This window comes from Theropithecus gelada, chromosome 8, assembly GCF_003255815.1.
Source record: "Theropithecus gelada isolate Dixy chromosome 8, Tgel_1.0, whole genome shotgun sequence".
In the NCBI taxonomy this organism is placed as follows: domain Eukaryota; kingdom Metazoa; phylum Chordata; class Mammalia; order Primates; family Cercopithecidae; genus Theropithecus; species Theropithecus gelada.
The window spans coordinates 102,452,972-102,475,943 of NC_037676.1; the positions used below are offsets into that span (position 1 = coordinate 102,452,972).

General features: G+C 39.6%; 2 protein-coding genes across 3 annotated transcripts; one reads left to right on the forward strand and one right to left on the reverse strand.

Moving 5' to 3' along the window:
• Positions 1-864: 864 nt before the first annotated feature.
• Positions 865-19,043, reverse strand: FBXO43 (F-box protein 43). The gene is given in 9 exon segments (XM_025394336.1): positions 865-1,487; positions 1,594-1,797; positions 4,678-4,780; positions 7,801-9,286; positions 12,165-12,206; positions 12,209-12,228; positions 12,674-12,895; positions 18,174-18,344; positions 18,730-19,043. Coding segments are annotated over 9 exon segments (2,811 nt in total). The 3' UTR covers positions 865-1,238.
• Positions 18,821-22,064, forward strand: POLR2K (RNA polymerase II subunit K). 2 transcript variants are annotated; one of them, XM_025394775.1, is made up of 4 exons: positions 18,821-18,920; positions 19,556-19,625; positions 20,042-20,134; positions 21,334-22,064. In XM_025394775.1, the coding sequence occupies exons 2-4, from the start codon at positions 19,565-19,567 to the stop codon at positions 21,354-21,356; spliced, it is 177 nt and encodes a 58-aa protein (XP_025250560.1). In that variant the 5' UTR covers positions 18,821-18,920; positions 19,556-19,564; the 3' UTR covers positions 21,357-22,064. The 2 variants fall into 2 exon arrangements, with proteins under 2 accessions (XP_025250560.1, XP_025250561.1); XM_025394776.1 differs by having other exon boundaries at positions 18,833-18,916.
• The last annotated feature ends 908 nt before the right edge of the window (positions 22,065-22,972 follow it).

Genomic DNA, 22,972 nt, shown 5'->3' on the forward strand with positions numbered 1-22,972 from the left:
ATACACAAACAAAAAAATTATGAAACTATCTTCAAATTTTCCCCTGGTATTAGTAATTTGTTCAACAGTAGAACTTATCTCTTTCTTAGCCCAGCGCGGTAGCTCATGCCTGTACTCCCAGCACTTTGGGAGGCCGACGCGGGTGGATCACTTGTGGTCAGGAGTTCAAGACCAGTCTGGTCAACATGGTGAAATCCCATCTCCACTAAAAACACAAAAATTAGACGGGCATGATGGTGCGCGCCTATAATCCCAGCTACTCTGGAGGCTGAGGCAGGAGAATCACTTGAATCTGGGAGGCGGAGTGTACAGTGAGCCGAGATCCCATGAGATCATGCCACTGCACTCCAGCCTGAGAAGACAGAGCTAGACCATGCCTCAAAACAAAACAAAACAAAACAAAAACTTATCTCTTTCTTGCTGCTGTTCTATAAACAGAACATGCAAACTCAAATCATTTTTGGAAATGATTTATAAATCATTTAAGTACTTTTTAAAGTACTTTATAAATAACTTAGTAAACCTTCTTACTTAAATCTGTCTTTTCCAAGCAGCCCAAATTTGTCAGAATATCCAGATTAGATTAAATAAATGAAATCTGTGCCTATAGTTCTAGAATTTTTTAAAGTTCTTATTTGAAATGTGTTACTTATAAGGGTATATTAACTAAGACTCCCATTATGAATAACTACATACTTCTAATAAGTTACTCTTTATGTCTTCCTAGTTATTAATATTCAGTAAATTTTACTTAACCAGAGACTGAAATTATAGAATAAATTCGACAGAACTTCTGAAAATATTTTATTTATATTTCATTTCAGTCAAGTACTCATTTTCCAAATCTATAAGGCCATCTGTCTCGAGTTCAAAATCTTTAATACTATTTGAAAAACTATTTTTTAAAAAATTATTGAAGAACATTTCAACACAGAGTGATGAAATGCACAAATTTAAAATGTTATATAAAACAATAAAATACATACATATAACAACAATGAAAATTCTTTATTTAAAACACCAAGTTATTAAAATGGGTAAAATGACATAGTAAAATAAAGTTTTTTCAAAACGAACTTTAAAGAAAACATACAATGCCATGGATTATAATATATACAAAATAGGAAATAAATCATCACCTGTCATTAATGGGAAGATTTGCATGTATTCAAAATATTCATAATTTTAAGTCAGATAAATAGAACACTGCATGGGGAGTGCTTCTATATTTAGTCTCTTCAGAGGCGTTTTAAATTCCGCTTACTCTGGGCACTTCCTGGGAGAGCATCTTTTCTATTTCTTGGCTTTGCTGCTCCTCTACTACATTCTTCAGACCCATGATAAGCACACAAACATAACACACAAAAGTCAAAACCACAGGCTGTGCGGCTACACAGTCCCCTTTTCTTATATGGCTGGTATTTAGCAGGGGACTGGCACCTTGGGCAAGGTTTTAATGCTTCATCAATAAAAAGTGTTTTGGCAACCTGCAGTGAAAGCACACACACTAAATCTTCTGGTTTCATATAGAGGAGCACTTTATTTCAAACTCTGTAAATATTTCTAATAACTTATTATATAATAAATACTCACCTTAACATATTCTTCCTGTTTACTACTTAAGTGAGTAACAGAAGAGCTTGCTAGAGGTGTCAAAACTTCTCCCCAGGGAGATAATGTTGACCCTTGCTCTCTCTGAGAACCAGGTATCCTAGCCTGTGCCTGCACAGATCTTAAAGCTGAGCGATTTAAAAGCTGGAGCCGAGTGGCAGCATCCTCGACATTTAACACAGCCCCCTGTGGTAAAGGACAAGAGGCATCAATATTGCAATACCAAAACAGTTCCAGGATAGCTTTCTGTTGCACACGGATTTACAAGCTTTGAAGAGTTTTTTTTTTTTTTTTTTTGCTATCAGAATTCTCTCCCTAGGCCATTCCTTTTTAGAAAAAAAAAAAAAAAAGGACCTTTTCTCACCTAACATATAAAAGTTAAATAAATATAAAAAGAAAAAGTTTAAATTAAATTCTACATCTAAGTTTGTATGTCTGGTTACTTTTCCATTTTTTAAAGTTTGGTTCAGCAAACCTTTCCTGTAAAGGACCAGATAATATATAGTCTAGACTTTGTGGGCCATGTAGTTCCAGCTACTCAACTCTGCGGTTGTAGAAAAAGCAGCTGTAGGCAAGAAGTAAACAAAAGAGTGGAGAAAACCATCAAATAACTTTCTTGTATAATTTTTTTTGTTTTGGTTAATAATACATTGGAATAGTTCAAGTAGGAAGCAACCAGTCTATGTTGGAATAGGACAGCAAAGGGCCCCAGGAAGGATGTCTCTGAGGAAAAGAAGGAACAGGTAGAATACCTGATTTGTTTGGACTTACACAGAGGAGACTTTCAGTTCTGGTGGATAATGGGAGATGAATCAGGGATCTGTATAGAGAAACACTAAGCAAAAATAAATAAATAAAAGAGAGAGACAGAAAACTAGGCAATTATTAACTCTGGAGGGAAAAAGTTATACAAGAACGAAAGTGTAATCATAGTGTACGACATATTAAAGCTGTGAAAAAAGTTATAATAATCTCAATACAATCTTTATAATATCAGCACCTAATTCTGATTCATTCCCAAATGGTGGTGTAACTATAGTCATAAGATAGGAAAAGAGAGAAAGGAATTCAGAGACAGAGAGGGGTTATGTTGGTAGTGGTAGTAGTAGTGAGAGGTTAGAGAACCTAATCCTTCTATAGAAAATAGTAAAGAAATGACAAGGAAATAAAATCATTTAGAAATATGGAGCTAAATACTAGAAGAAAGTGTTGAAAATGATTGTCTTAATGGAACAAGAATCAAGAGTATGAAGGCATAATGGTATATTTTGTTACGATAGTCCAATTTGACTTTTTAAACCATGTATTACTTTGAAAAGATTTTAAAAAGCAAGTCAAAATAAGAAAAAGAGCATAAGAAAGGAGGAAAAGTATAGTTCTTTAAGAAACTGAGTTTTTAAAAAAGTGATTGCAGAGTATGAGGATAGAATTTTTTCTTTTTCTTTTTTTTTTTTTTGAGACAAAGTTTAACTCTGCCACCCAGGCTGGAGTGCAGTGGCATGATCTCAGCTCACTGCAACCTCCACCTCCCAGGTTCAAGCGATCCTCCTGCCTCAGCCTCCCAAGTAGCTGGGATTACAAGCCTGCACCACCACACCCAGCTAATTTTTGTATTTTTAGTAGAGACAGGGGTTCCACCATGTTGGTCAGGCTGGTCTCGAACTCCTGATGTCAAGTGATCCACCAACCTCGGCTTCCCAAAGTGCTGAGATTATAGGCATGAGCCACTGTGCCTGGCCAAATATGAGAATATTTCTCTTTTTTTTTTTTTTTTGAGAATTGAATATTTCATTATCTGGAGTTACATGGAGGGTTGCCAGCACAACCATATGCTTCTTCCTTAGAGGAGTTAAGGAGTATATGGAGCCAAATGTTTAAATATTAATAAGTGCATGCTTAAACAACTGTTTTTTAAGTCTGTCCTTAGTATACAGGGCAGCATTCAAAAAAGAGATGTTAAGAAGGCAATTAATATCTTCCCTATTATAAACTCCCAGAGCCAGTAGCTACAGAAGTAGCCAGGAGCTCTGAAAGGGTGAAAAGGTAAAGCTTTTCTTCAAAATAAAAAAGAAAGTCAAAGTTTTAGTTAATAGCAGTCCCTAATAGTTCGCTGTAATGAAAAACCTGCCAATCTATATGTAGATGTTCATATTTGTTTATGCCATGCTTCATTCCAATTATTATATTTAGTCAAATTAGAAATTTACTTATAGTATGTTATTAAATATTTTTCACTAGAACAGGAATGAATTATTGAACTCTCAGAATTTTTTTTGGCCTAAAGTTAAATCTATAATCAAACATGGGTGCTAGAGTCATCAGATACCTATTACACAAAACAGCATGACTGACAGGAATCCATCAGCTTCTGTAGGACTTTTCTTGTAATTTTAAAGCCAGAATTCAAATCGTCAAGGGACTGCAAGTTTATGATGCTTCACAGGTACTGATTTGCTTTGCTCACTTACCTCCAGGCTTGTACATATGTTATTTTCTCTGCTAAAACCCTCTTCTCTGTGTTCACCTGGCTAACTGCTAACTCATCATTCAGGTATCAGTAGAGACGTACTTCTCCTGATTCCCAAGTATCAGTCAAAAACTCCTTTAAATAACTCTGGGCTTCCTTTAACATACCTGGATTGTAGTCACCTATTTGGGTGTGTGCTCCAAAAGAGCAGGAACCATATCAGAAATGTTCACCATTGTAATCTGAGTACTGGTACAGTCACTAGCATGTAATGTCCACTCGAAAGACTGGATTAAAAATGCTATAAGCATATCTCATTATGATTAGGATCCAGCATATAATTGGTATTCAAATGTTGCTAAGAGCACATACACGTAAGCAGCAACAAAGCCCAAAAAGATGTTCTTGATGCTATGTTGTTTATTCCATTTACAGACTGGGTGAAAATTGAGTTTGGGAAAGCTAAAGAATTTATGAGTAAATGTTTGTTAAATGGAAAAGATTAAAAGATAGCAGGAAAACCAAATTAGGTTGTCTAGCAACATGAGATTATTATGTATTTATACAAATCCATTTTAGAGAAGTATTATATACATTACCTCAGAATCTGTTTTCAGTTGTGTGATATACAATTTTCTCCTCCGATTTGCATTTTTATCTTGAACAACAATTTCACGCCAATTTCTGCTTACTTTCCAAACACTACAACAAAAAGATCCATCCTTATATTGCATACATTCTATAGGATTAACATTTTGTTGTGTATGCTAACTAATGAGAAAAATTTGTTTTCAAGATTTTGGGCAGTAAATCTAAACCTAAAAATTTAGATTAAAAATATGACTTAGTCAACACTGTTATTTCATACTGATTCATCATATAAAAGAATTCCTATTAAAATGTAAAATATATGCCAGCATTATATAGATAGATTACTCTTTTATAAATGGTCATATAAAGCCAGTATGAATCCACTGGGAGACTGATTAAGAGGATTTAACTTCAAATGTAACATTAAAAATTTGGAACAAGAGATACAGGAAATGATTGTCATCTATAACACAAGAGGTTTCATCAATTTCTCCTATTCCTGTGTTTATCTCTGTCATTTTGATTACATAAACACAAGCACAATTAATCCGTCATTGGCATTACTAAGTGCCAACTATAAATACTATTATGGGTCGTACCAGAGTTCCTACTTCATTAACCAAAGTTTATGAGAATGAAGCAGCTAAAACCACAATTTTTGTCCAGTGATTGCTGATTTATCAATAACTTTGATAATATTATTATTAAAAAGTAATACTTTGTTAATCTGGTCTTTTTGTTGTTGTTGTTATTCTAACAAATCAAAAGGAGTAAGGTCAGAAAAGATTGAAATAAAAAAGTCACTTCTTACAGAGGGTCCCAGTTGTCAAAACTACTATTCTTCCAGCTACCATGGCCACTTCAATTGCCATTGACTCTCTCTAAGCTGATATATGTGCCCTATATCAGAGGGAAGGAAAGGAACAGACATAAAGTCACCCAATAATAGGGAAGAAATGAACTACATAATTGGGTATTTGCCACAGATACTGCAACTGATCATCAACTCACAAGTTACCAGGAAGAACAGTACTGCCAACATAGTTACATACTTTGTAGTACCAATACTGTACTTTTGGAGAGATGGGAAGGCGAGACAATTGTTGAAATATGACTGAAAATCAACTGCTCACATAAGCAAGCACCCAAAAGTGTCACCCAATTTTAATTTTAATTGATGCAAATACTCCAGCATATAAAAATAGCATTCCTGGCCGGTCACAGTTGCTCAGACCTGTGACGCCAGCACTTTGGGAGGCCAAGGCAGGAGGATTGCTAGAGCCCAGGAGTTTGAGACCAGCCTGGGCAATGTGGTAAGACCCCATCCATACTAAAAATATTTTTAAAATCCTGTATCTCAGCCATCTCCTTAATTTTTTAAAAAGTTTATCATTTGAACATTTTTAAAAGGCATACAACATGGGTGCACTAATCTGTTTATTATCCTACTTAAGATATACCAAATACATTCTTGATCAAATCTATTTCAGAAAGCCTTAAACCTTAATAAAAGTTTATGGAAAAATACTAGATTAGAAATCAAAGAGCTCATTATAGACCTAGATCTATTCCTATCTCCTTGAGTGGCTGTCAGAAGGTTACTTCTCTGGGGCTTATTTCCTCCTCTGCGAAACATGTGATTGAACTAGATACCTTAGAAGACTTCCAGGTAAGAAATCCTACAGTTCTCTACAATAAACATACAATTAATGTGTGGAGGAAAGATAAAGAAGGGCTTTGATAGAAGTAGTGGCCATAAAAACAACAAGGACAGAACAAGCAGTGGCTCACACCTGTAATCCCAGCACTTTGGGAGGCCGAGGTGGGAGGATCACTTGAGCTCAGGAGTTCCAGACCAGCCTGGGTAACACAGTGAGACCCCATCTCTACAAAAACTAAAAACAAAACAAAACAAAAAAACCAAGGACCCTATAAAAAACTCTTGACATATACCTGTCAAGAAAGAGGTTCGCTAACTTCCTGCATGTTCCTCCATAACCATATCACTTTGCAGAAATTCTGTTCCACATGACTTCTCTCCTTCATTGCCATGGCATTCCCATGGGTCTTGTCTTCTGATTGTCCTGTAACTCCCCCAAATTGGCATGAACAGAGGCTCATTTTAGTCTTTGTAACCCTAGTTCCCACCCTCAATATTCTGAAATGTCTTTCTCTTTATTATGCAGCAGCATTCAATCTACTGCAACATCTGTGAAAACAAATTCTTCAGTTTCTAATTTCTTGAAATTCCCCAAAGTAATTAACTTTCACTGCTGTGTTAACAATAAAAATGAAATAATCCATATTACCCTGATCTCTGGAAAGATCAAAACCTAAAATGAAAGCTAGCCACTGTTTTTAAATTCTAGAACTTAAATAATTAAGTGGTATTCTTTGTATATTTCTCAGTCACCACAATGCATTACAATATTTCTGACAAAGTGTCATAACTTTAATACTACTTGCAATCTGACAATATGATCTGAACTATTAAATCATTAAACAACTTACATGGAATAGAGCTTGCCATCTTGAAAATTTAAAATTCAACATTTAGCAACTCTCTTTCCAAATGACAGTAATAAGAACTTTATTCAGAAAAAAAGACTATATTATTGCTACTTAAGCAGGCTTTTAAACAGAAGGATTGGCCGGGCGTGGTAGCTTATGCCTGTAATCCCAGCACTTTGGGAGTCCGAGGCAGGTGGATCACAAGGTCAGGAGATCGAGATCATCCTGGCTAACATGGTGAAATCCCATCCCTCCTAAAAATACAAAAAATTAGCCGGGCATGGTGGCGGGCACCTGTAGTCCCAGCTGCTCGGGAGGCTGAGGCAGGAGAATGGCGTGAACCTGGGAGGCGGAGCTTGCAGTGAGCTGAGATCATACCACTGCACTCGAGCCTGGGCGACAGAGCAAGACTCTATCTCAAAAAAAACCCAAAAAACAAAAAAAAACAGAAGGATCTGTACTAGTTAGCTTTGCTGGGAAGTTCACTTAAACTACCTTTGATATAAGATAACAAGACAGAGATAATAAAACAAAATAAAGGACAACCACTCAAGTCACAGAAAAACTTTCCAACTTAAAAAAAGGTAAGTTTTATTTCATAAATAACTCTTACTTCTTACCTGCATAGGCTCTCTGTAGTCAAGGAATCTAAAACCATAGCAAGAATATGCTTTAAATTTCTGTATTTTAATTCTGTTAAGATGTCCAGTTTTTCTATACCCATTTTCTTGCCAATCAGTCCTGCAAGTATACACTGTAGCACAGCTATTTTATCCCCATTCCCTTGCTCTAAGAATTCATGTCCACTATTTTCCTGGAATCTTTTTCTTTTGCTTTTCATGAACAGCTCATGCACCAATTGCAAGGCTGGGGTCTTCGATAAATTCTTTAAGCTAAAGGTCAAATCCCCACTCTCATCACCACTCAGCTGACCCTCTGAGATGGCAGAAGCAGCTGCTGCTCTTTTTTCAGAGTCAGGGTAGACAATCTGCTTTTCCTCTTCTGTCTCTGACTGCGAGCTTTGCTCCCGAAGGGTGGACAGTCTTCTCGACCTTCCAAGATGTCTTGTCTTTCTTATGGTGTCCCCCACTTTGGGAGTCCCCTTATGTTTCTGAAGTAGTTCTTGAAAAGAACCCTCCTGGTCAGAGAGGGAATCTTCTGATTTCTCCAAGCTAAGTGAGTTAAAACCACTGTCTTCAGGCGTTGAAATATTGCCTCTCACTTCAGGTGAAGGAGAAAGTATTTGACTTGCATTAAATCTAATGTTTGCCACAAGATTACTTATCGGAGTCACAAATATGTCCTCATCTGTTCCACAAGTTGTTCCACTAACAGAGGAGCCCAGGAGCTCTGGACATGCATTCTCATCATTAATGCATAAACTGCTATCACTAAAGTCATGCGTGATAGAGTCTTTAAAATCATTGCCCTGAATTGGAGATATACATTCAACTTCAAATAGGCTACAATCATCTTTGGAATCATCAATTGTGGAAGTCTTTTGCTGAGAAAAATTAAGCCTCAATTTTTGACTGCATGAAGTCACTTCTTCTGTTTTTAAAGTGCTAGTAACTAAAGGGCTAAAATTATTTGCCCTGGAAAAACCTGAAGCACTGCTTGGAATGTTTTTTTCTAAGTTGAGAACTTGGCTTATACTACTTTTTAGAGCACTATTTTGTGATTCAAAGTCCCCCTTTAGAAGAGAGAAAGATACATGCAACTTTCTGCGAGGTAAACATTTTTTCCCACTGATTTTAGGTGTTTCACAAAGTTCTGGGGTTTTATCATTTTCCTTCCTAGGCAAGATAAATTTCTTTTTTTGAGTGGGAGACTCTAAAGAATGTGTTAAGCCCAGGCCTGAAGTTTCAGGGTGCTCATGGAGTAATGTTGGGCCTTTTACTTTCTTTCCAAGATATTCTTTATCTGTATTATCAAAGCTACAAGATTTTAACTCATTGTAGCCACTATCTTGAAATGAAGATGTGGAACAAAAATCTCTGAAGGTGGAGTACTTGGAGTTGACAATTGGAGGAGAGTCCACCCCATTTCCTGCTTCAGTGCCAGCTTGACCTGAGTGTTTTTGAGACATCTTCAAAATCTCTGTTTCTGCAAAGTGACAACAAAGTTATTCTGCCTTTGAAATGAGAATCCAGGCAGCTTACACCAAAATACATTATTTGTTATGAGTACAGATAATAATGGAAAATTGTAAGACAATTTTTGAAAAGTTACTTTAAAAAAAAATTCTACTCCATAAAAAACTGTTGTATATCCTACTTAAAATGAGTTGTTGACATCAAAAAGCCAAAATGTTCAGTTTATAAATATTCAAAGATCACTTGATTAACTATAGGCTAAGCACCACGTACACATATTTTACTGAACTACCCTAAAGAGAAAAAACCTAGAAGCATTACTTTGATATTATTACCTTATGATTTTCACAGAACTAAACAATTTTCATTTTAATATTCCAGCTTATTTGTGCCAGCCTATATTAGTCTAGTCAGAAAACACTATATGCTACTTTTTAAACATCTTTGGGAAATGTGTCAAATAATGCGTGCTGCCACTACATCCACCTGCAATCAGGCTGAACAACTCGAGTAATGTTCAAATATGTAACACAGACCTGTTGTAGAAATCTAGTCCCCATAACCATTCACAAGGTGTGAATTCCCAGACTTAAGCCTTTACAAAGACTCTGGCTCATCAATAAACTACTAACACATTCTTCTTGAGCTAACCATAATGCACCACTGCACCACAGACAGGGCCATTTCAAACTTGGCATGTTGTACTTATTCATATCTCACTTTCTAAATATTTTGTGATGCAAGGTCCAGTTTCAGCCTTGAATTCACAGTTAACAGGCAACTATTTATGGGAAAACCACCATTTAAAATATTCTTGAAGTTGCAAATAAAGAATGCAACTCAATTACTTAAAGAACAGTTACTCAGTAGTTACATGAGCAAGGAATGACACTAAGAAATATTTTACTCTTTAACCTTTTCAACAGTATCATCATATTCCTTCTTTTTAGAAACCTGAAATAAATCTTAAAGAAAGCTAACAAATTTGTTTTGATAAAAATAGTGTTAAGAAAAAAAATTTATTATAGTTTTCGATATTTTTCCAGATGATTCAAAGGACACGAAGAAGACTGTCATTCCTTCAAAGTTTTCTCCAGGACAAATGCACAATTTTTCTCCATTAAAAGATCCTGGGAAGATCTATTTAGTTGGCTGTAATGTGACAGTAATTTATTTATGCTTAAATTTAATCAAATATATGAGTGAATGATCTTTGTTACAAAAGCAAATTGCTACTCTAAACACAAATTATTTCTTTATGGTTTGATGATCATTAAAAGATTATTTTTACTAAACAAAGTCTAAGTATTTTTTAACCTTTTAAGTCTATACTCATTTTTGATAAATGTCATACATGTCCCCTTCTGATCTACATCCTCTCAGATCACTGCTAACTTCTGCATATGGCCACAAGCCAAGATTTATCAAACTGCTTTTTATAATTTTGTTCTATTTTTAAACAATTTTGTTTTACAAATAATAAACTAGAATGCATATTCAAATTACACCTCCACCCATGAACTGTTTTCTCCCTCTCTGAAAGTAATTCTGCTAAATAACACTTTTCACTCAATTTGGATCAGTCCTTTTGTTTTTATTTTTGTATTTTTTAGTTATTTATTATTATTATTTTTTGAGATGGGAGTCTCTTGTTGCCCAGGCTGGAGTACAATGGCGCGATTTCGCCTCACTGCAGCCTCTGCCTCCAGGGTTCAACCAATTCTCCTGCCTCAGCCTCCCCACTGGCTGGGATTACAGGTGCCCACCACCACGCCCGGCTAATTTGTGTATTTTTAGTAGAGACGGGCTTTCGCCATGTTGGCCAGGTTGGTCTCGCACGCTTGACGTCAGGTGATCCACCCACCTTGGCCTCCCAAAGTACTGGGATTACAGGCTTGACCCACCGCACCCGGCCGGTCACGGTCCTTTTAGAAGGTTATGGCAATTGTACTGCTACTTCACCACTAGGTGTCTCACAATGCTAGAATTTGGGAAACTCAAGAGGCAAACTGTTAAAAACAAAGTGGGGAATGCAGATATCATCTCTTCCCCTAAAATGTTATCCAAAAATCTAATCTGGCCGGTGGCTCACGCCTGTAATCCCAGAACTTTAGGAGGCCGCGGCGGGAGAAATGCTTGAGTCCAGGAGTTTGAGACCAGCCTGGGTAACATAGTGAGACTCCATCTCTTCAAACAAACAAAAACACAATTTGTTTCTGTTCGTCTACACACTTAAAGTTGCCTCCAAAGTCCTTTCTCTGCTATCATTTTCATCTTTCTACTACCCCAAGATGTTGGTCTCAAACGTGGTTCTTCCCAACTGAATTTTAAAATTATTCATGTAAAATCAAGGACTGTGTGTTGTATTTTACGGACTCAACAGTTCACGGATAAATTCAATCAAGCCTCTTCCATATTCATTTCAAAAAACTAGGCTTCTGATAAAAGGCTGAGACAATTTATCCCTAAAGAGTTCTTCAAGAAAAAAAGAAAGAAAAAAGCAGCGGCCGGACGCGGTGGCTCACGCCTGTAATTCCAGCACTCTAGGAGCCAGAGGCAGGCGGATCACGAGGTCTGGAGATGGAGACTATCCTGGCTAACATGGTGAAACCCCGTCTCTACTAAAAATACAAAAAACTAGCCGGGCGAGGTGGCGGGCGCCTGTAGTCCCAACTACTCGGGAGGCTGAGGCAGGAGAATGGCGTGAACCCGGGAGGCGGAGCTTGCTGTGAGCTGAGATCGCGCCACTGCACTCCAGCCTGGGCAACAGACAGAATCCGTCTTAAAAATAAATAAATAAATAAAAATAAAAGCACCTATCAAATCAGAGAATGAAATACTTACATTAAACCCAAATGTCCTTCATTTGTTAAAGTGGAAACTCTTACCATCAGTAAATCTTGAGCTCTTAGATGACAAAGTTACGTAGCTTCCAAACAAGAAATTCTTTGTCTTTAAAATTCATGCCAAAATAATGCCACTCAAACAGGAAAACTTTCGTTTGCACAATTAATTGAAAGGTGCGGCAGCACCATGACTGCTCAAAGTCGAAGGGTACACAGTGTGCACGCCGCAGGGATTATTCCTAACATTTGATAAGGTCTAAATCATTTTGAATTTCCCTCAGCCCTCCAGAAAATAGTTATCGTAATATCCTTGTTTTCTCCAGCTGCACTTAGACATGAGTAAACTCCCCAAATTCGGGTTCCTGAAAAGGCAGTGTGTGCTGCAGCCTGGCACTGACTCCCCCGAGGAGCTATGGCGGGCGGGTGGGTAACGGTCTCAGCAGGGCGTCAAAGATCCGCTAGGCCCAGAAAGCCAAGGGCGGCAGCGGATGGGCTGGCGTCACCAGGAGCGGAGGAGTGAGGGCTGCCGCGCGCTTCCGTAGGCCTACCACCTGGAAGACACAGAGGGGCGCGGGGCCGGGGCCGCCGGGAGACCCGCTAACGGGCACTCGCCTGGGGTCCCCTCGCCGCCCGCCTGGAGGCCGTGGGGTCCGGCGAAGCGCCGAAGCGGACAGGTGGGAGGCGAGCCGGGCAGCCGCCGCTGGATGCGCCGGGGAGGAGCCCCGGCCTCGCCCCCTGGGATGCGGACTATGGCAACCCCCACGCCAGCTTCGCTTGGGGCCGCCGCCTTTCACTCCTCGGGTTTGAACGGCCCGCCCGGAGTAACCGCTACACGCAGCCCCGCCCCGCGTCGCCCCGCCCCTTCCTCCGGCTCCGCAGCGCCCCCGCCCGGCCGCCCGCAGGCCTCGGTCCTCGCCTGAGCGGAAGGCGCGCCCCCTCTCTTGCTCACCCCTGCATCCGCCCCAAGGCGAGTCAGAAAGGCTCTGCCTCTCCCCATTCCCACATTGGGAAGCATTACCGTATTTAGGAAGGCTAACGTGGCCTACAGTGGGATGCCATTAGAAATCATGTATGAGAATGTTCGCCTGGAAATGTTTCTCCAAACTGTCAAATGTAAAAAGCAAGTTACAAACTGACCCCTTTTAGGTTAAAAATATGGATATACACGGGATGAGGTCTGAAAGGTATGAATAACTTGGATACGGTACCTTTGTACAGGATTATGCTTGCTTTTTAGTTGTGTCTTTTTATCTGTGTTTTCTTCTCGTGTTTCAACAATGAATATATACAGATTTTGTGATAAAAAAGCTGAGCCGGGCCTGGTGGCTCACGTCTGTAATCCCAGCAGTTTGAGAGGCACACATGAGAGGATCACTTGAACCAAGGAATTCGAGACCAGCCTGGGAAACATAGTGAGACCTCCGTCTCAAAAAAAAAAGATTAAAAAAAAATCTATTAATAAAAACCAGACTGAAAAGTGTTCGTTATTTACAAACATCCCTTTTTGGGCATCATGAACTCCCAAGTACTCTCGATGCCAAATAAATTTTTTAAACCCTAATTTTTTCATTCAATAAATATTTACTGGGCATCTATTATATGCCAGGGATACTCCTGCTGCTCTTGGCTGCTTCTTCCTAGTCTCCTTTTTCTGGCTTCTTTTCTTGGCCTACTCCCTAAATGAGAGGTCCTACCTCAGCATTTTTATTAGTTTATCATCCCATGCTTATGTAATTCTTATTCAGAACTTCAACCATCACTTTTAAGCCAGTAACAGGCACTGCCACCACTCTTCTCTGACTGGACATTTCTCCATCTGGATGTTCCTTAGTCATCCAAAATCAAACTAATATTATTATTATTATGAGACAGGGTCTTGCTCTGTCACCCAGGCTGGAGTGCGGTGGCGCGATTTTGGCTCACTGCAAACTCCACCTCCCAGGTTCAAACGATTCTCCTGCCTCAGCCTCCCGAGTAGCTGGGATTACAGGCGCCCACCACCAAGCCTAGCTAATTTTTGTATTTTTAGTAGAGACAGAGTTTTGCCAGGTTGGCCAGTCTGGTCTCGAACTCCTGACCTCAGTTGATCCACCGCCTCAGCCTCCCAAAGTGCTGAGATTACAGGCGTGAGCCACTGTGCCCGTCCACTAACGGTTAATTTCCAACTATGTGCCAATTACTGGGCTATGTACTGGGAATACAAAGCTGACACAGCCACAGTTATTGCTGTTGAGGAGCTCATTGGTATAGAGCAAGTGCTGCAACAGAGGAACAGTAGCAGCACAAAGAAAAACCAGCTAACCCTACTGGAGAACAGAGTGCATGAGATAGATTTTGATTTTCAAGTGGCAATTTAAAAGGCAGACAACAGGAAATTCCTAACTTAAAATGTGCAAGGGCAGGAAAATTTCAAACTCAAAATGTGCAAGAGCAATTAGGCACATGGAGAAACCGCAAATAATTTGTTATATGCAGAAACTAAGAGTTGTTGGAGGAAAGGATTAGAGAAAATTCCTGAGAAGTGAAGAAGCTAAGTCTTGGAAAGTTCTAGATGCATGTTAAGAGTTTGAAGAGCATTTTTAGAAAGTCCACTCCGGTGGCAGAATGGAGGACAGAATGAAGAGAGGCAAGGGTGGCTGCCAGGAGACCAGTAGGAAGCTACTGCATTTCTCCAGAAGGCAGTAGGGGTGGAGCAGAACCAAGATGTGACATATTCAGTTGGCAGAATCAACTGCATGGGGCAAGGAGTGAGGGAATGAAGAGTATAGGCTTGAGAGAAAATAAGATGCATTTAGTGTGAGGTTAAGTTTGAGGTACTTGTAGGACTGTAAAGAATTAATGAATTACACATTCTTCAAGACAGCACCTCTCTGAAGCCTACCCTCACACTCACTGGTAGAGTGAATAGTACCCTCTCTAGCTCTTCAAACAAATCTCTACTACAGCCATTTTACCCTTTCCTGCCCCACATTTGCAATTCTGCAGAATTCTACTGAATTTTCTCTGTGTAGTTTATTATCTTCTAAAATCCCATATTATCTACTCATTTTTGTTTAATGTCTGCTCCCCATCTCCATCCCAATGTAAACAGGGCAGGGAATTTTGCCTATGGTTAAATAAAATCCACATAACTCCAAAACCATTTAAACTTTGCCCTTTTCTTTTTTCTCCAGTTAATTAATTTTTCTTGAGATATTTTATTATGACTGAGGATTAAAAGACCATATCATATCTCCTTTATATTGTTCAAGGAAGAATCATTGTCACCTCTCCCCACCTTTAAAAACAGGCAAAAGGACACCTAGTTACATGTAGTTTGCCTGAGCTTTACTTACATACTCCGGATTTAAGCCACTGAGCTGTAATTTCATATTCTTTGCTCACCACAGTCTTTTTGCCTTTTTGCTTCCTTTTTTTTTTTTTTTTTTTTGACAGAGTCTCGCGTTGTCACCCAAACTGGAGTGCAGTGGGACAATCTCAACTCACTGCAACCTCCGCCTCCCAGGTTCAAGTGATTCTTGCAACTCAGCCTTCCGAGTAGCTGAGATTACACGTGCACGCCACCATGTCTGGCTAATTTTTTGTATTTTTAGTAGAGACAGGGTTTCACCATGTTGGCCAGGCTGGTTTTGAACTCCTGACCTGAAGCAATGTGCCCACCTTGGCTTCCCAAAGTGCTGAGATTACAGGCATGAGCCACCATGCCCAGCCCTTTGCTTTCCTTTCTTGCATTGGGTGTCACACTATCATTGACTTCAGAACTCTAAAAGCCATCTGCTTACCACAAAGTCTGATGCTTCTTTTTGGGACCATCCAATAAAACATAATGGGAGATTTCCCAAATTACCATGATATTCAAGCTCTCTGGACATATTTAAGTGAATATAATCAAGGAAAAAGGAAACACAGAGATTCAGGGAAAAAAACCAGCAACTTGCATCTCCATAACCTTCTGAATAAAGAGTTAAAAAGCACTCTTGTCCAGGATGGCAAAACAACTACCCCCATTAGAACAGAGCAATACAATGATGTCTGGCATGTAGTACATGCTCAGAAAAAGTTAGTTAATGCTATCATTGATAATAGGGTAGCTTACACTGACCATACTCTCAAGTGATCCTAAAACTACCAGTCTCTGCTGATAGAAAAGAGCATGTTGGATTGGGAACTAGCACCAACATAAATTCTTGTTGAAATTCTGAATCTTCTTGCTATGACTTGTCATTACCTTGCCCTTTTGTAGGGCCCCAGGACCCATTTGTATTCTACCTATGTTGATCCATTTTGATCTCCATAATTGTTCTGCACCAGAATTATCTTGATATTTCAGCTGGAGAGTTAGAATACAAGGTAGCTTGTAAATATGAAAGTATGACTTTTGGGAACACTCTGTCATCTCTCTTAGGTTAACAATGGTTCCATCTAATAGTTCTTAAAGGGAAGCCTATTGTGCCTCTTCTGTTAGATCACCTCTTTGGTTAAGAGGAAAGGTACTTTGTAACAGTACTAATGGTTAAAATATTTATGCTCTGTAAGCCTGTCTGTGAAGAAAGAAGCCAGGAACTACTTGTTTCCCTGAAAGGTTTTTAAATGGCATCTTCCTGGGAAAGATCAACTTAAATCTCTCAAGCTGGTCTGGGGAGATGCAACAGAAGGAGTTTGAACTTCTGGAAGTGAAAGCTGAAGCTCAAAGCTCTCAGATTTCTGGATAGAGAGCCCGAAAGGAGTATAACCTGCTTAATAAAATATCAGACATATTGCGTGTTGGGGGAAAGAGTGCCTACTTCTTTCATTAACTTTAAAATAGTTATTAACAAGTTGTTTTTTAAATTTTTTTAGGTAGCTTCATTTTCTTCACCCTACTAAGTAAAATATCTTCTGCAAAAAAGGGAAACCAACATAAACGTTCTGAACCCAACTGATCCATCATATTGAAATTTTGGTATGTGAAAGAACACACCTCCACTGAGCAGGGTGTTTTGTTGTTCTGTGGTGGAATACATAGGACGGAAGGAGGGAGAGTAGACAACAAAAGCTACCAAAATCTCTCAGATTTAAGTGGGAGTTGTTCATGTAGCTACCATCACGCTAGCCTTTGCTCTAAAACAAGTAAACGGATTCGGCAAAGGATGTAACAGTAGTGTGTCCAGAATTGGTCGGTTCTTGGTCTCGCTGACTTTCAGAATGAAGCCTTGGACCCTGGCAGTGAGTGTTACAGTTCTTAAAGACAGTGCGTCTCGAGTTGTTCGTTCCTTCCAGTCGTTGGTTCCTTCATGGTCTCACTGGCCTCAGGAGTAAAGCTGCAGACCTTTGTGGTGTTACAGTTCACAAAGGTGGCCCATCTGGAGTTGTTTGTTCCTCCTGTCTGGAGTTACTCATCCCTTCTGGTGGGTTTGTGGTCTCACTGGCTTCAGGAGTGAAGCTGCAGACCTTTGCAGTGAGTGTTACAGCTCATAAAGGCAGCTGGGACCCAGTGAGCAGCATTAACGTTTATTGCCAAGAGCAAAAGAACAAAGCTTCTCCAGCATGCTAAGGGTCACCAACCAGGTTGCCTCTGCCGGCTCCGCTGGCCTTTTATTCCCTTATCTAGCCCCACCCACATCCTGCTGATTGGTCCATTTTAGAGTGCTGATTGGTGCATTTACAAACCTTTAGCTAGACACAGAACACTGATTGATGCGTTTACAGTCCTTTAGCTAGACAGAAAAGTTCTCAAAGTCCCCACCGGATTAGCTAGACATAGAGCGCTGATTGGTGCGTTTACAAACCTTTAGCTAGACACAGAGTGCTGATTGGTGTGTTTACAATCCTTTAGCCATACAGAAAAGTTCTCCAAGTCCCCACTCGTCCCAGAAGCCCAGGCGGCTTCACTTCTCACTGGCACTGGCCGCGGGACTTTGCAGCACCTAGTCCCGGGCACTCGGGCAGCCTAGAGGGGGCACTTCCCCAGATCAAGCCTAACAGGCGCCGGCAGGCCGCGCCCGCCCGGAAACTGCGCCGGACCGCGAGCGCCCCGCGCAGCCCCGGCTCCCGCCCGCGCCTCTCCCTCACCTCCCAGTGAGCAGACGGAGCCGGCTCCGGCCTCGGCCAGCCCCAGAGAGGGGCCCCCACAGCGCAGCCGCGTGCTGAAGGGCACTTCCAGCGTGGCCAGAGCGGACGCAGAGGCCGAGGAGGCGCGGAGAGCGAGCGAGGGCTGCTGGCACGTTGTCACCTCTCAGTAGCCTGTAAGAGAAAGGGCCAGAAAGCAAAAACAAAATCAAGAGAAGGATAAGCGGCAGCTGCCCCACTGCCACACTACAGGTATCCATTTTTAAAAACAATGTGGAAAAGTGTTTTCCACGTGAAAATCATTGGTGTAGTCGATTCTATTACGTTCGTCCGAATAACGGCTAGCCTAGTACTTCATGAAAAGTGTCATCTCGGTTTTTCTCCTAACCCTCTACGCTTCTGGAAAAGTGTTACTTTGTACCACTACATTAGTCAGAAACACACACCGCCTTGTACTTGCATAACTGTTACAATGCTGTGCTTTCCTGCAAAATTAAAATAGCTGGGGACCAAACAGGCACTTAAACCCGTAAAACCTAACAGAAAACCCCTGCTTTACCGCCTTTGCGCAATCCGGACTCTCGGGCCACGCCTGGGGCGGAAGAGGCGGGGAGAAAGAGAGAGAGAGACAGAGAGAGAGAGAGAGACTCCACTGTGCGTCATGTACCAGCGCCGGAAGTTGGTCTCGACGCCTAGACGAGAGGGTTGTATTTGGAAACGCGGAGTGGGAAGTTTTTCCGTGCTGTGTAGGTAGCGAATTGGCGGATTGGGGTTTGTGGTGGATATCTGGGCCAAAACTGGAAAGACACCTGGGGTAAAAAGGTCCGGTATGGGGGTAGAGTTGAGAGTGCCTGGGGATACAGTCCATGCCATCGTTCTTTTCCCTATTTTCTTTTAGTTTAGATGTTTAGCCAATAGGAGTTATTTCATTGTTCTTCCCTTCGGTTAGCCTGTCCCCCTGTTGAGGGATATAATTTTTTTTTGGCTAACTTCTACTAGAGTTTGGGAAAAATAGAACTTGTGTTAAACGAAGACGCGAGCTTTACAGTCAGATCTGTATCCCTTTGACTTTTAGTAGCTGAGTGATCCTGCGGAAATTAACGTGTCTAAATATCGGTCGCTTCATCTATAAAATAAGAGTGATGTCTCCGAGCATTGTTACGAAGATTATAATGGCCTATCATGTATGGAGTAGTTATTATGTCCAGTTTCGGGTAAACGCTCAATACTTGTGTGTATGCATTTCGTGCTTGAGACCTATAGGATTTGGGGAAAGGAGCAGATTAGGAATTGGGATCTTTTTAGCTTTTCCTGAGAAAAATGGGCCCAGATGGACTTGTGAGAAGCCCTTTTGAGATATTCAGTATTTGAGTCTGTAATTTCAGGGGCTAACAATGGACACCCAGAAGGACGTTCAACCTCCAAAGCAGCAACCAATGATATATATCTGTGGAGGTAAGAGTAACACTTACATAAAGTAAGAATATTTTATTTAAGTTTTTTTGAAATTGTTACATTTATTCTTTGCTTAAATGAGTTACTGGTCTTCAAAGTTATAAAGTAGAACACTTTAGCAACCATAAAAAAAAAATCTCCTTGAGGTCAGTAGACCTGGGTTCGTCCTTGGTCTTCCATTTACTAACAGAAAAAAACAAAACTCATTGAGATTTCATTCTCTCTCCTGGAAATATGCATGGCCTACAGCCCTTTTCTTTCCTACCTAATACATTTAATAATAGCAGCACATCCTTGAGATTGAGTATATTTTAGTGTTTTGAATTGCCTTAGGTGAAAAATGTAGTTAAGATAATTTGTCTGTAATATTTTCCTTTTAGGCATTGAGTAAATTTTTTTTTTTTTTTAAATTCTAGAATGTCACACAGAAAATGAAATAAAATCTAGGGATCCAATCAGATGCAGAGAATGTGGATACAGAATAATGTACAAGAAAAGGACTAAAAGATGTATCCTTTTAACTGTGCTTTCTAAATATAAGGTAGGAGGAAGTGAATAATGCTGGGGTTGATAAAGATGAATGATAGGGATACATTCTGAGAATTGTGTCCTTAAGCAATTTCATCATTCCTACAGAAACCTAGACCGTATATCCTACTATACATACACATCTAGTCTATATGGTATCGCTTATTGCTGCTAGGCTACACACATGTACAGCGTGTTATTGTACTGAATACTATAGATAGTTGTAATACAATGTTTTCGTATATCTGAGCATAGAAAAGGTACAGCAAAAATGAAGCATCATCTTATGCGACCACTGTTTATATGTGATCCATCTTTGACCAAAACGTCATTATGGATGCATGACTACATTTGTATAAGTATTCATTCTTGAGCTTGATTTTATGGACAAGCTAAAGTTCACAAGAAGAAATACAAATATTGCATATACTACCTAATGGAAAAAGTTGAGCATACAAATTGTTCAAACATTGAGAGTAGGCCCAGCATGGTGGCTCACACCTATAATCCTAGCACTTTGGGAGGCTACAGAAGTTCAAGACCAGCCTGGGCAACATAGTGTGATCCTATGTGGAAAAAGAAAATACTGAGTAAATTGTTATGCTATAACTAACGCATTTTTTTTTAAATCGACAGATTATCACCTTTAACATTGCTTTAGTGTTTTTTTTTTTTTTTGAGACGGAGTCTCACTCTGTCGCCCAGGCTGGAGTACAGTGGTGCGATCTCGGCTCACTGCAAGCTCTGCCTCCCAGGTTCACGCCATTCTCCTGCCTCAGCCTCCCGAGTTGCTGGGACTACAGGTGCCCGCCACCATGCCTGGCTAATTTTTTGTATTTTTTAGTAAAGACGGGGTTTCACCGTGTTAGCCATGATGGTCTCCATCTCCAGACCTCATGATCTGCCCGCCTTGGCCTCCCAAAGTGCTAGGATTACAGGTGTGAGCCACCGGGCCTGGCCTGCTTTAGTGTTTTTCGATACATTTTATGGAAAAGGTGGTGATAAAAATTGAAAGTGTTTTTAGTTTATTTAAAAACCAGTTATCATAGTAAATAGTGAATTCCATTCTTTTTTGTATTTTAAGTTAAATAACCAGCTTATTGCAAAGAGAAAGTGACTGAAATCTTCAATTTTAATAATGTTTAAGTACCGTTTTTGTCCTTAACTAAAATTAATACAGTGGTTGTTTTTGATGCTCGATGAAACCTGGGAATTCAGAGGAGTGTCTTCACTTATACTTGGATTTGCTGTCTTAACATTTCTGATTGTTGTATTTCGATTTTGCATACAGTAGTCTCTCTTATCTTTGGGGGATACATTCCAAGGCCCCCAGTGAACTCCTGAAACCTCAGATAGTACCAAACCTTTATACACTGTTTTTTCTATATATACTATGATATATATGTGAGAGAGATATATATATGATAAAGTATAATGTATAAATTAAGCATAGCAAGAGATTAATAACAATGTAATAGGACAATGATAACATACTATAATAAAAGTTATGTGAATGTGGTTGGTCTCTCTTGCTCTCAAAATATCTTCTTTTACAGTACTCACCTATTTTAGAATGTGGTTGACTACAGGTAACTGAAACCACAGAAAGGGAAACTTTGGATGAGGGGGGCACTACTGTACTTAGGAATACAACTATATATACATATGATTTTATTTTTAAGACCATATTGTATTTGGGTATCTACTAATATTCTGTATAAAGCAATTTTTTGTTCCATTACATTACTTTTTGTTTTATTGTATATGTAATCTGACACACAATAAAGGGTAAAGTTGCTTCCCCAAACCATACTTTTAATCAAAACCTAGAATCATCTGCAGTCCTTGTTAAAAATGCAGGTTTCTAGAACCCTCTGAAGTTCTGATTAAATAAATTTATTGGAAACCACTCTCCGTGTCACTGTGTCATTTGATATGGAGTATGCCATTTTGCTTGTTGTCAATACGCATACATCATCTTGAGTTCAGTTTTTCATTTATTACTAGGTATAGGCCTTTCTGTATTTTCATATAATGTTTGACTCTCTTTTAAATCTCAGAATCATGAAGGGAAACTTTGTTTTCTGTAAGGCAAAATCAACCCCAAGCAAAGTGAATAAGCAGGCTATTAAGCCAAGTGCAGTTTCCCAGGTGTAATCATGCATTAAGGTCAACAGTTCTACTTTTAGGATATAAAAAGAACAGGCAGTGACTCCGGAGGCTGAGATGGGAGGATCACTTGAGCCCAAGAGTTTGAGGCTACAGTGAGCCATAATCGTGCTGCTGCACTCCAGCCTGATGGACAGAGCAACACCCTGAGTCAAGGGCTGGGGAGGGGAGCATTGGTTTACACTGAATTATTGGATAAATGTTTAAGTCTTTAACCTGATCTTTGGGATGTAGAATTAATGGTCACACCTACATGCTATTCTGTTCAAGGATTCCATGGTTGTGGAATGTCATGTTGGCCAGCCTGATGTGCATTTTAAAGATTAGATGTATTCCAACTTTATTAATAGCTATGTCTGTCTTTGACATTCAAAATATTGTCCATGATATTTTGTAAAAAAAAAAAAAAAAAAAAAAACTTTTTACTACCGTCTTCATATATTAAATTCTATAAATTTATTACATGCTATATGAAATACTGCCATGCTCAGATTTTTTTTTTTTTTTTTTTTTAAGACAGTGTCTCCCTCTGTTGTCCAGACTGGAGTGCAGTGGCATGATCATAGCTTACTACAGCCCCCATCTTCCAGGCTTACATAATCCTCTCACCTCAGCTTCCTGAATAGCCAGCAAGCACGTACCACCATGCT

Excerpts from the sequence above, each read along its gene's own strand:
- POLR2K (XM_025394775.1), top strand. The coding sequence starts at position 19,565 with ATGGACACCCAGAAGGACGTTCAACCTCCAAAGCAGCAACCAATGATA. Across the intron at positions 19,626-20,041 it reads AATGATATATATCTGTGGAG|AATGTCACACAGAAAATGAA; the intron begins GTAAGAGTAACA and ends TTTAAATTCTAG. Across the intron at positions 20,135-21,333 it reads CAAGAAAAGGACTAAAAGAT|TGGTTGTTTTTGATGCTCGA; the intron begins GTATCCTTTTAA and ends AAATTAATACAG.